Source organism: Natator depressus, chromosome 10 (assembly GCF_965152275.1).
Source record: "Natator depressus isolate rNatDep1 chromosome 10, rNatDep2.hap1, whole genome shotgun sequence".
NCBI lineage: Eukaryota > Metazoa > Chordata > Testudines > Cheloniidae > Natator > Natator depressus.
In genome coordinates, this window is record NC_134243.1 from 37,093,581 (window position 1) to 37,108,135 (window position 14,555).

General features: G+C 45.4%; 1 protein-coding gene across 2 annotated transcripts in view; it reads left to right on the forward strand.

The window, feature by feature from the left end:
- TBC1D24 (TBC1 domain family member 24) overlaps window positions 1-14,066 on the forward strand; it is a 60,331-nt gene extending 46,265 nt beyond the window's left edge. The window contains exons 5-8 of one of the 2 annotated variants that reach the window (XM_074965751.1): window positions 5,851-5,914; window positions 8,647-8,742; window positions 9,245-9,479; window positions 11,125-14,066. In XM_074965751.1, coding sequence (XP_074821852.1) covers window positions 5,851-5,914; window positions 8,647-8,742; window positions 9,245-9,479; window positions 11,125-11,279 — 550 coding nt within the window. In that variant the 3' untranslated portion in view covers window positions 11,280-14,066. The remainder of the gene's footprint in view (window positions 1-5,850; window positions 5,915-8,646; window positions 8,743-9,244; window positions 9,480-11,124) is intronic. The other variant, XM_074965752.1, reaches the window with a different exon arrangement.
- The last annotated feature ends 489 nt before the right edge of the window (window positions 14,067-14,555 follow it).

The window sequence follows — 14,555 nt, forward strand, 5'->3', positions numbered from 1 at the left end:
ATTCATAGATATTAAGGTCAGAAGGGACCAGTACGATCATCTGGTCTGACCTCCTGCACAATGCAGGCCACAGAATCTCACCCACCCACTCCTGCGATAAACCTCTCACCTATGTCTGAGCTATTGAAGTCCTCAAATCATGGTTTAAAGACTTCAAGGAGCAGAGACTCCTCCAGCAAGTGACCCGTGCCCCATGCTACAGAGGAAGGCAAAAAATCTCCAGGGCCTCTTCCAATCTGCCCTGGAGGAAAATTCCTTCCCAACCCCAAATATGGCGATCACCTAAACCCTAAGCATATGGGCAAGATTCACAAGCCAGATATCCAGGAAAGAATTCTCTGTAGTAACTTGGATCCCCACCCCATCTAACATCCCATCACAGGCCATTGTGCCTATTTACCTTGAATATTTAAAGATCAATTAATTGCCAAAATCATGTTATCCCATCATATCATCTCCTCCATAAACTTATCGAGTTTAATCTTAAAGCCAGATAGGTCTTTTGTCCCCGCTGCTTCCCTTGGAAGGTTATTCCAAAACTTCACTCCTCTGATGGTTATTTGTCTAATTTCAAGTCTAAACTTCCCGATGACCAGTTTATATCCATTTGTTCTTGTGTCCACATTGGTACTGAGTTTAAATAATTCCTCTTCCGCTCCGGTATTTATTCCTCTGATATATTTATAGAAAGCAATCATATCTCCCCTCAACCTTCTTTTGGTTAGGCTAAACAAGCCAAGCTCCTTGAGTCTCCTTTCATAAGACAAGTTTTCCATTCCTCGGATCATCCTAGTAGCCCTTCTCTGTACCTGTTCCAGTTTGAATTCATCCTTTTTAAACACTGGAGACCAGAACTGCACACAGTATTCCAGGTGAGGTCTCACCAGTGCCTTGTATAACGGCACTAAAACCTCCTTATCTCGACTGGAAATACCTCGCCTGATGCATCCCAAGACCGCATTAGGTTTTTTCACGGCCATATCACGTTGGAGGCTCATAGTCATCCTATGATCAACCAATACTCCAAGGTCCTTCTCTTCCTCTGTTACTTCTAATTGATGCATCCCTAGCTTATAACTAAAATTCTTGTTATTAATCCCTAAATGCATAACCTGACACTTCTCACTATTAAATTTCATCCTATTACTATTACTCCAGTTTACAAGGTCATCCAAATCTTCCTGTATGATATCCCGGTCTCTCTCTAAATTGGCAATACCTCCCAGCTTTGTATCATCCGCAAACTTTATTAGCACACTCCCACTTTTTGTGCCGAGGTCAGTAATAAAAAGATTAAATAAGATTGGTCCCAAAACTGATCCCTGAGGAACTCCACTGGTAACCTCCCTCCAGCCTGACAGTTCACCTTTCAGTATGACCCGCTGTAGTCTCCCTGTTAACCAATTCCTTATCCACCTTTCAATTTTCATATCGATCCCTATCTTTTCCAATTTAACTAATAATTCCCCATGTGGCACGGTATCAAACGCCTTACTGAAATCTAGGTAAATTAGATCCACTGCATTTCCTTTGTCTAAAAAATCTGTTACTTTCTCAAAGAAGGAGATCAGGTTGGTTTGGCACGATCTACCTTTTATAAAACCATGTTGTATTTTGTCCCATTTACCATTGACCTCAATGTCCTTAACTACTTTCTCCTTCAAAATTTTTTCCAAGACCTTACATACTACAGATGTCAAACTAACAGGCCTGTAGTTACCCGGATCACTTTTTTTTTCCTTTCTTAAAAATAGGAACTATGTTAGCAATTCTCCAATCCTACGGTACAACCCCTGAGTTTACAGAGTGATTAAAAATTCTTGCTAATGGGCTTGCAACTTCATGTGCCAATTCCTTTAATATTGTTGGATGAAGATTATCTGGGCCCCCCAGTTTAGTCCCATTAAGCTGTTTGAGTTTCGCTTCTACCTCAGATATGGTAATATCTACCTCCATATCCTCATTCCCATTTGTCATGCTACCATTATCCCTAAGATCCTCTTTAGCCTTATTAAAGACTGAGGCAAAGTATTTGTTTAGATATTGGGCCATGCCTAGATTATCCTTAACCTCCACTCCATCCTCAGTGTTTAGCGGTCCCACTTCTTCTTTCTTTGTTTTCTTCTTCTTTATATGTCTATCGAACCTTTTACTATTGGTTTTAATTCCCTTTGCAAGGTCCAACTCTACTTGACTTTTAGCCTGTCTCACTTTATCCTTACATGTTCTGACCTCAATAAGGTAGCTTTCCTTGCTGATCCCTCCCATCTTCCACTCCCTGTATGCTTTCTGCTTTTTCTTAATCACCTCTCTGAGATGCTTGCTCATCCAACTTGGTCTACAACTCCTGCCTATGAATTTTTTCCCCTTTCTTGGGATGCGGGCTTCCGATAACTTCTGCAGCTTTGATTTAAAGTAATCCCAGGCCTCCTCTGCCTTTAGATCCATAAATTCTTCAGTCCAATTCACTTCCCTAACTAATCTCCTTAATTTTTGAAAGTCAGCCCTTTTGAAATCAAAAACCCTAGTCGCAGATTTAGTTTTGTTTATTCTTCCGTTCAGTTTGAACTGAATTAGCTCATGATCACTTGAACCAAGATTGTCCCCTACAACCATTTCTTCTATGAGGTCCTCACTACTCACCAAAACCAAATCTAAAATGGCATCCTCTCTAATCGGTTCAGCAACTACTTGATGAAAGAATCCATCAGCTATCGCATCCAGGAAAATCTGAGCCCTATTATTATTACTAGCACTCGTCCTCCAGTCTATATCTGGGAAGTTAAAGTCTCCCATGATCACGCAGTTTCCATTAGTATTTACTTCATTAAAAACATTAAAGAGGGCTCTATCCATATCCAAGTTAGATCCCGGCGGTCTATAGCACACCCCAAGCACTATCCCAGGGGAGGCTCTAGTAGTTTTCTTCCCCAATGTGATTTTTGCCGAGACGGACTCTGTCTTATCCATTCCACTGCTTCTTATTTCTTTACATTCTACCTCATCATTGATATACAATGCTACTCCACCACTTTTACCTTTGTTTCTGTCTTTCCTAAACAGCACATACCCTTCAATATCTGTAGTCCAATCATGACTACTATTCCGCCATGTTTCTGTTGTCCCTATAATATCTGGTTTCACTTCCTGCACCAGTAGCTCTAGTTCCTCCATTTTGTTACCTAGGCTCCTTGCATTGGTGTACAAACATCTTAATTTTTGCTGTTTGGCCTCGCTCACATTCTGTACCCGATTAGGCACGGTCATTTTACAGCCAGTATAACCTATTAGACTGGTATCCACACTGCCCTTCCTCCTTATGTCCATTCTCCTACCCACGGCTGTATCCTTTCTTACTTTGTTTTCTTCCCTCTCAATGCTAAAATCCGGCGTGGAGATTACCTGGACATCTCCCCCAGATTCCTAGTTTAAAGCTCTCTTAATCAGTTGTGCCAGCCTCCATCCTAGAAGTCTATTTCCTTCCCTACTCAGATGAAGTCCATCCCGAGAGAACTGTTCTCTGTCCATGAACACCTCCCAGTGGCCATACATCCCAAAGCCCTCCTTATAGCACCACTGCCTAAGCCATCTGTTGATAGTGATAATCTTGTCACACCTTTGTTGCCCTTCTCTAGGAACAGGCAGAATCCCACTAAAGATCACCTGAGCCTCGATTTCCTTAAGTGTCTTCCCCAGCCTAGCATAGTCTCCCTTGATAGACCAACGCTGACAGGTGTTTGCCCAACCTGTTTTTAAAAACCTCCAATGATGGGGATTCCACACACTGCCTTGGAGGCCTGTTCCAGAGCTTAACTATCCTCGTAGTTAGATATGTAGTTAGATATTTTTCCTAATATTTAATTTAAATCTCCCTTGCTTCAGATTAAGCCAATTTACTTCCTGTTCTAGCTTCAGTGGAAATGGAGAACAATTGATCGCTGTCCTCTTTAGAATAGCCCTTAACATATGTGAAGACTCTTATCAGTCCCCCTCAGTCTTCTCTTCTTAAGACTAAACATGCCCAGGTTTTTAACCTTTCCTCATGGGTCAGGTTTTCTAAACCTTTTATTAGTTTTGTTCCTCTCCTGTCGACTCTCTCCAATTTGTCCCCATCTTTCCAAAAGTGTAGTACCCAGAACTGGAGACAGCACTCCAGCTGAGGCCTCATCCCTGCCAAGTAGAGTGGGACAATTACCTCCCATATCTTACATACAACACTCATGTTAATACAACCCACAATAATTTTGGCTGTTTTCCCAGCTGTATCACATTGTTGACTTGTATTCAGTTGTGATCCACTATAACCCCCAGATCCTTTTCAGCAATACTATCTCCTAGCCAATCATTCCCCATTTTGTAGTTGTACATTTGCTTTTTTTTTTTCCTTCCTAAGTGTAGTACTTTGTACTTCTCTTTATTGAATTTCATCTTGTTGATAATACTTAGTCCTGCCTTGAGTGCAGGGGACTGGACTAGATGATCTCTCGAGGTCCCTTCCAGGTCTATGATTTCAGACGCCACCTCAAGGGGGAACAGGAGGAGCAAGGGGCAGGGCCATAGTTCTGTTACAGGTTCTACACAGGTTACGATGCTCCTGCAGTGCCCCCAAATTGGCTGTGGGCCCTGGGCACAGGCTCCATGGGCATAATGAGTTAATCTGTGAGTTTCCCACCCCTCTCAGCTTGGTATCATCTGCGAATTGTGTAAGCCCCACTCTCTACTCATTATCCATGTCCCTAATGAAAATATTTAAATCATGCTAAGCCTGTTAGTGTGAAATTTTAACTGCTGTGGCTGGCTGGTTTGATGATGACCAGTCACTCACAAAGCTCTTACAGGTTTCAGAGTAGCAGCCATGTTAGTCTGTATTCGCAAAAAGAAAAGGAGTACTTGTGGCACCTTAGAAACTAACAAATTTATTTGAGCATAAGCTTTCGTGAGCTACAGCTCACTTCATCGGAATGCATCCCTTGATAGATGAGCCCGAAAGTCCCTTCAGACCAATGCACACTGGCTCTCTGAAAGCTTCTCATTTCACGTGATAATAAGCAGAGGTTGCTGCAAAAGGAAAGAGACACTTAAAAATATGCAGGATGAGACATAGCCTAGCAAAAACCACTTTCCCCAGCTGTCTTCTGTGAAGTTGCTTTTATCCCTGAAGTGTGTTAAAATGGTACAGCCTAAAAATTAACAGTCAAAATATGTCAATCTTGCTCTGTTCCCAAGACAAGTGAATTTGTTATAGCAATAACTTGTCATCAGATGAAAGGCATTATCCTTGATCTGATCCTGTATTGTTCACAGAAATGACAAATAAATGGGATGGGAGGTGAAGCTACCAAGAGTGAATTACCAAGAGAAACAAATAAGTGGGTTCCTTCATCTTCTGCCCCAGCACAGAGTGCCTGTGAGAGTGACAGACATCAGTGAGAGGAATGCCTCAGCATTTGCCTGTGGAGGCAGCAAAGTTTTCATGCACCATGACACCAACACACACGACCTGATTCTCTGCTGTCTGGTACCTTGCATAGCCATTTACCCCTGTGCAAAGTGGTTGTAAAATGATGCTCTTCCGATTCAGTAGTGTCTTCCCCCTCTCTGCTCAGGTGTCTCTGCAAGGAGCAAGGCAATGGAGAATCAGGCCCGTAGTCTTTTTCAGGTTGCTGCTATCCTCTGCCTCGTATTGTTGGAGACCCTGGCAGTGGTGCAATCAGCCCCGAGCAATCATTGTACCTCATGCCAGCAAACAAATCTTAGGCTGGAGAGGTAGTGCGGGCACTGCAGGTCACATACAACAGTTAATGTAAGCAGTGCGATGTTTGCTTAAGGAGCCATCTCTTCACATACCAGGTTCTATTCTCACAGCGAAGGACATGAACCAACTCTCCTTGTGATCAAGACAACAGCCAAAGAGGTAAGTAGGGTAAAAGGTAACTGAGGAAATGGTGATGCCACATACCACCTGATTGCCTAAAATCCATCCTGTCCTACACAATTTATGAAACAATGAAAAAGGAGATGGTGTAGAAATTCATTTCTTATGGCCACATGCTTTTGACTTAGGTACTCGGTGTGGTGCTCACTAGCCATGAGGGACCTCCAGTAAACTTTATACCAGATTAAATACTTTAAGCGGGGTCCAGGTCTGGCATCCCCTTTGTTGTAGTCCATATGTAATGGTGGCAATGGTACCAGATTGCAGTAACTTCCACAGAGACCCCTGACATCCATTTTATTATGTACATGCCCTGCTAGGATGAGGACTGAAGTGAGAGCCTGTGGGATTGTGCTGAACTGGACATTTGTGATCCAGAGAAGGCGTTTTCCTTTTGGTCAAGGATAACCTGGTACAGTAGCAGTGCTCAAAAGGGAAAGCAGTACTGGATTTCCTATTACACCAAAAAAAAAAATTAGAGTGCTGATCTTGTGGTTGTGATAAAACCAAATGCACAATAGCAGTGAAATTTCTTAGAGCTCTGAGATGAGCGCTGCACAGGAATAGAGGTCCTCTGGTGACAGAGAGTGAGGGCCTGCTGCTAAATACTGTGTGGCTTTTAAAATTCCATTGCAATATTCAGCTCCTGCTGCATGCAGCCTGTGCGTTTCTCTCTCTGGTTATGTCCTTGCTGGGTGGCTTCACCAAACTCCTGCAGCAGTGGAGGCCTCATTGTGTTTTGTTGCTCACATATAGTGCCATTGCAGCCTGCAGGGGTCAGTTTCATTGGGTTTGTATGCAAGTAAATTAAAGCAGAATTTGGCCCATTGTTTCTAATCCTCTGGCCACAGTGGCTGGGTAAGTGGCTGATGTGCCCATGATATCCAGAGGGAGGGGAAAGAGTGCATCTGCCATCATAAACTTTATTTGCCTCTTGGCCTATAGAGTGCTATTAACTCTAGCTGTGCGGCTGCTGCTGGCCTCTTCATGAAGAGAGCAAATAGTGATCTGTTGTATGATCCCTTAGAAAATAAGGAAGAAGAGGAAGGAAGGGGAGAAATGTTAATAGTCTAAAAGGACACTGTCTATTTTCTGTTTTTTACTTTCCATGTTTATAATTGCATCTTAGAAGCTTGAAAAAATAATTTACTAATTTCTGCTCTTCCCTTCAGATATTGTGTTGTTTTTTTTTCTTGCTTCTAGTGGAGCAAATTCCAGTATCGGGCCACCTTTTTGTTATCTCCTAGCCTTTTCTATGCTAGCAAAGCTACTCATTGCTAATGGGTGTCAGCAGTGGGAGAAGTTCTGCTGGTGCTGACACAGGCACGGGAACTAGGCATGTGGGGGGTGCTGCAGGGTCCCAGGTGCTGGCCCTGTGCCTGGGGCTCTGCGCCTGGGGCTCCGCACCAGGGCCCCGCGCCTGGGGCTCCGCACCAGGGCCCCACACCTGGGGCCCCGTGCCTTGGACTCCGCTCCCTAGCCCTGCGGCTGGGGCTTGGGTCCTGGCCACTGGCCGTGCTCCCAGGGCTCTGCATCTGGGCCTCTGCTCATGGGGTGCTGACCGCGTGCCTGGAGCCCCTCACCCCCCCAGCTCCCAGGCTCTGCTCCCATGGTCCTGACCACTGGCCCCGCAGCTGGGGCTCTGCTGCTGGCCCCGCATGCGGGGTCCCGGCTGCAGGCCCCGTGCCTGCCCCCAGTCTTTACCCCCTTACCCCTGTCTGGGTCCCCCCCTCCCAGAAACATGGTACTGCTCCCAGCCCCAGCTAGGGGTGTGTGGACAGGGGTAAGGGGGCCAGCTTTCAGCACCCCCACTATTAAAAGGGTTCCAGCACCACTAGGTACTGTAGGAGATTTAACTGCATGCCTAACCTAGCACAAATTGTGCTGAATGTGTGAAACCAAGCTTTCTGACAGAGTCTAGAGTGGTGTATGTCCTGGGCTATCTTAGAGGTTAAACTGGGCTCAGCACCAATTCATCTGCACCTGTCCCTGATGCCCATTGTTGGCAGTGGGAAATCTTGCTAGTGTGGACGAGATTGTTGAAGGCAGCAGACATGCTTGTAGTTCTCTGGGATTATTGCCTGTTCGCAGCTGCTGCACAGTCAACAGTCTCATGTGGTCTGATATGAGTGTTGATGCTTTTGGTACCAAAACAAGGAAGTGGTTATTTGGCTACCACAATTTCATTTTCTTGTTACTAGATCTGTCTGTAATGCTTCTTCCTGTGGTACTTACATGCCCACCCGCCATCGCCATAGTATCTGAGCAGCTCACAACATCCCTGTGGGGCTAGGCTGGGCTATTATCTCCATTGTACAGATTGGGAACTGGGGCACAGAGAGGCTAAGTGACTCACCCAAGGTCACATAAGAAGTCTGTGGCAGAGCAGGGAATTGACCCTTGTTCTCCAGAGTTCAAGGCTAGCACCCTATCCACTGGACCATCCTTCCTCTCAGAAGTGGTGGGTGTAAAATAATTTTTAAAATTTAGAATCTGTAGGCCATTCCCTAGCTGATCAGAATCTAGATCTAGCTTTAGGTCTAAATTACTTGTGCCCTCTTAATCCACTGATCTTGAGACTTTCAACATCAAACTACATTAGACCTTGAGTTGTGGGTTCCAAAACCTTTTGGTATCAGTGAATTTAAAATACCCTGTTTCTTATTAGTAGTAACTGGTGAAAAGCCTCCTGACCGTGCCCTTTGCTCTAGGTCTGTGGTGCTTATTTGTCAACTGACTGGAGCGAGCGCAGGCGAGGAGGGAATAAATTGAGTTTCTTTGGGACAGGAGAGTGCTTTGTATTCAGGGTAAGTAGTAATCGCAGTTCTGCCTCAATATTGAATGGAGATGACTGGATTTTAATAGCTAATCAGTAACACCCCTTTTCCATTTAGAGTGGAATATATGGGCTGACAAGCTTGTGATCCAGTCCATGCCCTTCTGGCCTTAAAGTCTATGGAATCCCTTATGAAAGGATGTGGTAGGAGATTTCCTATTCAATTTTATGGGGAGGGCCTTTCTCCTGAGTACAGAATGATTCTCACAAGACCTGGGCATGGATGCATGCCATACGTAGTAAGGTAATTCAGAAACCACCACGTATTACCAACCCTTATTCTCAATCCTCTACAAGGCAGAGGTCTTTCTGGCACCATTCCTGTCCATTATGCCAAAGGGTTAGTCTGAATCACTCACCAGTGGTACTGGCAGTGTCTGAGCAGCTCCAGGGCTGCTTCATATTCAGAACCCTCAGTGGAATGGATGCTCACCAACTGATTCCTGGCTGTCTTCTCTTCTCCTCTCACCTAGTTGCAGCCAGAAGTGGAACGCTATGAGTGGGTGATAATCAAGCACCCCGAACTGGCTGTGACTGCTTCTGAGCCAGGGGCTAAGTCCACACAGGTTTCCACTGTCCTGTCCTCCAGCAGCATCCCCTCGGACTCCTCGGATCGTCTTTCCCCCTTCCTAGCTGCTCGTCACTTCAACTTGCCTTCCAAAACCGCTTCCATGTTCATGGCTGGCAGCAATGAGTGCATCATCATAGGTAAGTCTGTGCAGGATCCATGCAATTATCCTGCCAGTCTTCCTGTCTATCACAGCAAAAAATCAATCAAGCTGTTTTTAGCATTTATGTCATTCCTGCTGTAGCTAGAGTGAGAAAAGTGACTGTGAAAACATCCTGCTCTGCCAAATTTTGTATCAAAACTTGGATAGCGCACTTCTAAAGAGAAAACATTGTAAGGACTAGATGCTGCAGGCACAGCTCCACCTATGGTCTGCTGTACACGTGATTGCGAATAATTCTGGAATATGGACTTAGCTGGCAATGAACTGGTGTTGAAGCACGAGGTGAACTAGAATACAGCAGCTTGCTCTGCTGCAACTGGAGTGGGTCTACAGTGCTGCTTACTGTGGCAAAAGCCTATTGGCTAATAAAGTAGTCAGTTATGATTGGAAATGCAGGCAACAGTTATGTACTGAGAAGTTTTCCCCAGAACAGTTTTTCTGACAGCCACAGTTTTAAAGTGCATCTACTAAAGTCTGAAAACAGGGTTGAAAGAGACCTGCTTTGAGAGCATCTAGTCTGATGGTTACCAGATCAAGACTTCAGCTGTAATATCTAGTTCCTACTGATTCCTATTTAGTAATGTGCATTATAGTCCACTGTGGGGTGGGCTGCTCCAAACTCAACCAGCTCACAATACAACACGAGCTGAGTTGAAATCTAGAGAGCACATGACAACTGGAGACCAGTGATGGTGTATCGTGGCTCATCACAAAGCTCTGTTATTAAGGGAGGCGGTACTAGTTACATCCATCTTAGTGCATCAGATTTGTATGTGGGAATTATTGTCTAGTCCAGTCTCTGACACAGAACAGGATTTCCACTGGAGTGACCCCTCAAGTATGTTATGCCTTATCTAACTGCCTTTCTTGTGTAACTGCTCTTCAGACAACACCCTTCATTTTGTTTTGACTGGGAGTCTTTGTCATCTCCATCCCAACAAGTATGTTTTTCATTGATCTAAATTAATTTAACTGAATTTCTTGTCCCTCTAAGATCTGTGCAATATTCTGTCAGTCTGGTCTCTCACAGATCTGATCAACATGCAGTAAACTTTGGGATATCTTTTACAATGATCTAGAAGATTGTACCAGTCCCTTTTAGTACCCTGCTTTGTCCCGCTCCCCAGTTTGATATTGCTCATTAAGTTGTCCGAGGGATTCTATCTTGATTTGTCACTTGTTCTGTTTAATTCAAGTTCAGATAACCAGTTAGTAACTTACTGGAGCCTTCTTTTTTAAAAACATGAAAATAAAAAAATCAATGAAGTCAAGCAGGTGTGGAGCCAGTCTGCCTGGGTTCAGAGTAGCAGCCGTGCTAGTCTGTATCTGCAAAAAGAACAGGAGTAGGTGCCACAAGTACTCCTTTTCTTTCTGCCTGGGTTGTCTTCCATGAATTTGCCAAAATGGTCACTTGCAGTTCTGCTAGCTTCATTAGAATCCATGCATAGAAACAAGTGTCCTTCGTTCTAAAAGACAGCAGCTGAACATCGTGGTGGGTCTTCCTATATTCCAGCTGTCCCTGGAGGTAAAGGCCATCAGACCCCTTCTCTGTGTAGCTGTAAGTTTCACATCCTCAGAAACGCAAAAGCAATGTAACATTTTTGTTCTTCCTTTCTCTGTAGGAGGTGGTGATGGCCAGGCCCTCTACCTTGATGCGGACCTGAACCATGGGAGAACCAGCCACTGCAATACTTTCAATAATCAGCCACTGTGCTCTGAAAGCTTCCAGATCTCTGCCATGGAGGTGTGGGGCTTCAAGGACACCATGAATGCCTGAGGCTATAACCATCATCAAAACAATGAGCCTGTCAGACATCTCAAAATTCTCAAGACAAATACTAATGCAAAAGCCAAGCTAGCACAAAAATTCCACTAGGCTCCTAGCTTAGCTATTAAGGAGCATGCTAAATGCAGGGCTTAGTTGTTTACTGTTGCTCCTTATATGTAACATGTAAAGGGCTAGGTGGTGCATCTGGTTAATTCCTTTTACCTCTGGCAAACTGGGTTCAAATCCTGATTTCAGTAACAAGTGGAAATGTGGGTATCTCATTCTAGTCCTGAGTGGATGTGTATCCATATGCAATCAGTCTCTGAGGCCAGGACTGGAACAGCAGCGTTTTGCTCATCAGGATGCAGGTATATTGGCAGAGCTGTGTGTGGCTTGTATAGTGCCTGGCTTGTGCCAATGACATCAGTTTGCCACTTGCAGGGGAAGAATATTGGTTTATAAAATATTTGACACAGAATATTGGTTTATGAAATCAGTGGCTTTCTATAAGTAGACTTTGCATATGGGTCCACCCATCAGGCAGATCCATGTATCCATTTTCAGCACCCTTTCCTGAGCAAGTCAGCAAAGCTTCTGAAAGGAACAAAGACTAATAGTTGTCTTTCCCCACATCTGAAAGCTAGTGTTCTTAATCTGCTTACAAAGTCTGCCCCTCTGTAGGAAGCATCCAGTCTGGGAAAGCACTTCCTCAAAGGCTGACTTTCTGTTTACATTCCTATGACATATCAGAATCATGACTTCCAGTTGTAATATTATGACTCACGGCTCAGGCAGCTAAAAGCCAGCAGGCTATATGCGGGGCACAAACTCTTCCCCTTCTTCATGGTTCCTGGCAGCTGACATGAGATTTTGCACCAGTAGTGATAACAGGCCAGGCAGAAAATTAGCAATTGGATGCAGAAACACAATGCCTTCTCCAAAGAGAAGCAGATAAGAGTGGGCGGAGGGGAGAGTACCTACAGAGATAGAAAATGATCTCATCTATCAATTCAGTCTTGTGTCTGGGAATGTATTAGTTCCCCAGACAGGCTCTAGGGGTTGCTGTTTCTATAGCACTTGAATCTGCCTATTGACTGGAGAGACTAGTGCTCTCTCAGTGTAAAATGCAGCCATGCTTTGCCAGTAATGCCTCATGGTATAAGTTGGACAGGTGAAACAGTCCTTTCTTCTTGCCTGACAGTTCTGGCAGCATTTCTCCGCAGACACGCTTCGTGACTGGAAATGATTTCCCATTGCTTGGCAGATGAAGTTAGCAGTCCAGCTTTGAGACTTGTCCTTTCCTGGCTTAGTCTATGCATCTCAATGGAGGATCAGTGTGAGCACGTGTTAGAGAGATTCCTCTGAGTACTTCAGCAGAGTGATCACTAGTGAGGGGGAGTTCTGCAGCCAGATGGAGGGAAGAGAGAGCACTGTTTCCTCACCAGGTATATAGTGATAGCAATTGCATTAAAATAGAGAATCTTGAATATTACCTTTTTTTAAGGTGCATTTCTTTTATAAAGGGAGATCAAAATATGCAGTGAAAAATCAGTGGCCCAACTCTTAACTAGGCTGGGCAAGATCTCCTCAGAATCCACTGGCTCAGATGAGGCTGGCTAAGTCTTACTTGCCCGGGCCACATCTAAAGGGACTGGCAGACAGTTGTGTGACTTTGGCAGGGCACTGCCTCTCAAGAACCCACTGGCAAAGGTTAGCCTGGAAGATGAACAGCTTCTTGTGATGCCATTGTTGGAAGCCCTTCCATAAGAACCCAGGTCAGTAACGGATTGTGGATGCACCCTTTTAAAATGATAGATGAACATCAAACAGTCTGTTTGTAATCGGAATCTTTCTCTTGTTGGTGCACAGCAACATCACTTACTCCTGCAAGAGCTAGTAACACCACAAGCACTCATGATGGAACAAGGAAGCATTGTCCTTGCCCTGTGCATCCTTGCAGTGCGTCGAATGTGTTTGGAGAGGGCAGCTGTCATGTGGCTAACCCAGAATCTTGGGCCCTGACCTTGCTGAGTAATGGCTGCAGGAGCAGACTCATATTCTGGCTGAAAAATATACATTTGTCAGTGTTAAATCTGAACAAATATTCTGTTAGAATCTTAAGCAGCTTTGGTTCCAGCTTGTTTTGCTGCTCACCTTGAAAAGGCCTCCCTGTGCCTGTGAGTATAGATGCCATTGACTGACAGCCCATACCATCTGATATGCTGTGGACTTTGCAATATTGTGTTCAGCACATGGTAGAAGCACATGGGAGGTGAATGAAGTTTGCCCCTGCTTAAAAGATCAGTTTCCAGATTTGAATTGACTGAACTAAGACCCTTTTATCTTCCAAGTGATAGTGTGCACTAGCCTTGGGGTGCATGTTCACCCCCATAGTTGCACCATTCGGGTTCTTAAATGTCAGTATTAGCAACTGGCTCAGCTAGTAAAAAATAGTTCATTTCAGTGCCCCCTTAAGATCAGTCAGCAGGAGTTTCCATCCCAGATGGCTTATAACATAACTGGTCTGAGGAGCTAATTCCCCATTCCAGGCAGGGTTCTGGCCCTAGATCAGCGGTGGGCAACATTTTTGGCCTGAAGTCCACATCAGGGTTCCAAAACTGTGTGGAGGGCCGGGTGTGAAAGGCTGTGCCTCCCCAAAGAGCCTGGACTGTGCCCCCTCCCACTTCCCGTCCCCTAACTGCCCCCCCTCAAAACCCTTGACCCATCCAACCTCCCCTGCTCCTTGTCCCCTGACCACCCCCTCCCGGGACCCCCGGCCCCTAACCACCCCCTTGGGACCCCACCGTCTATCCCACCCCCACTCCCTGTCCCCTGACACGCCCCCCAGGACTCCCACGCCTATCCAACCAGTCCCTGTCCCCTGACTGCCCCGGGGACTCCCCATCTCCTTAAAATGCCGCTCAGAGCACCAGGACTGGCAGCCCTAAGTAGCACATTCCTACGGGGAGCAATTTAGTACACTACACTGGCGGCTCTCGCAGCTGCACTGCCCGGCAGGAGCTTGCAGCCCCGCCACCCAGAGCGCTGGCTGCATGGTGAGCTGAAGCTGTGGGAGAGGGGCCGGGGGCTAGCCACCCTGGCCGGGAGCTCAAGGGCCAGGCAGGACGGTCCAGTAGGCCAGATGTGGCCCGCGGGCCGTAGTTTGCCCACCTCTGCCCTCGATGGTTTGGAAGGTTTCCTATGCCAGGATGGAATGTTGACATTTTTACCAAAGTAATTAGGCTGCAAAGGGAGACTAAGCAAGCTGAGAGGATTAGGTGTGGC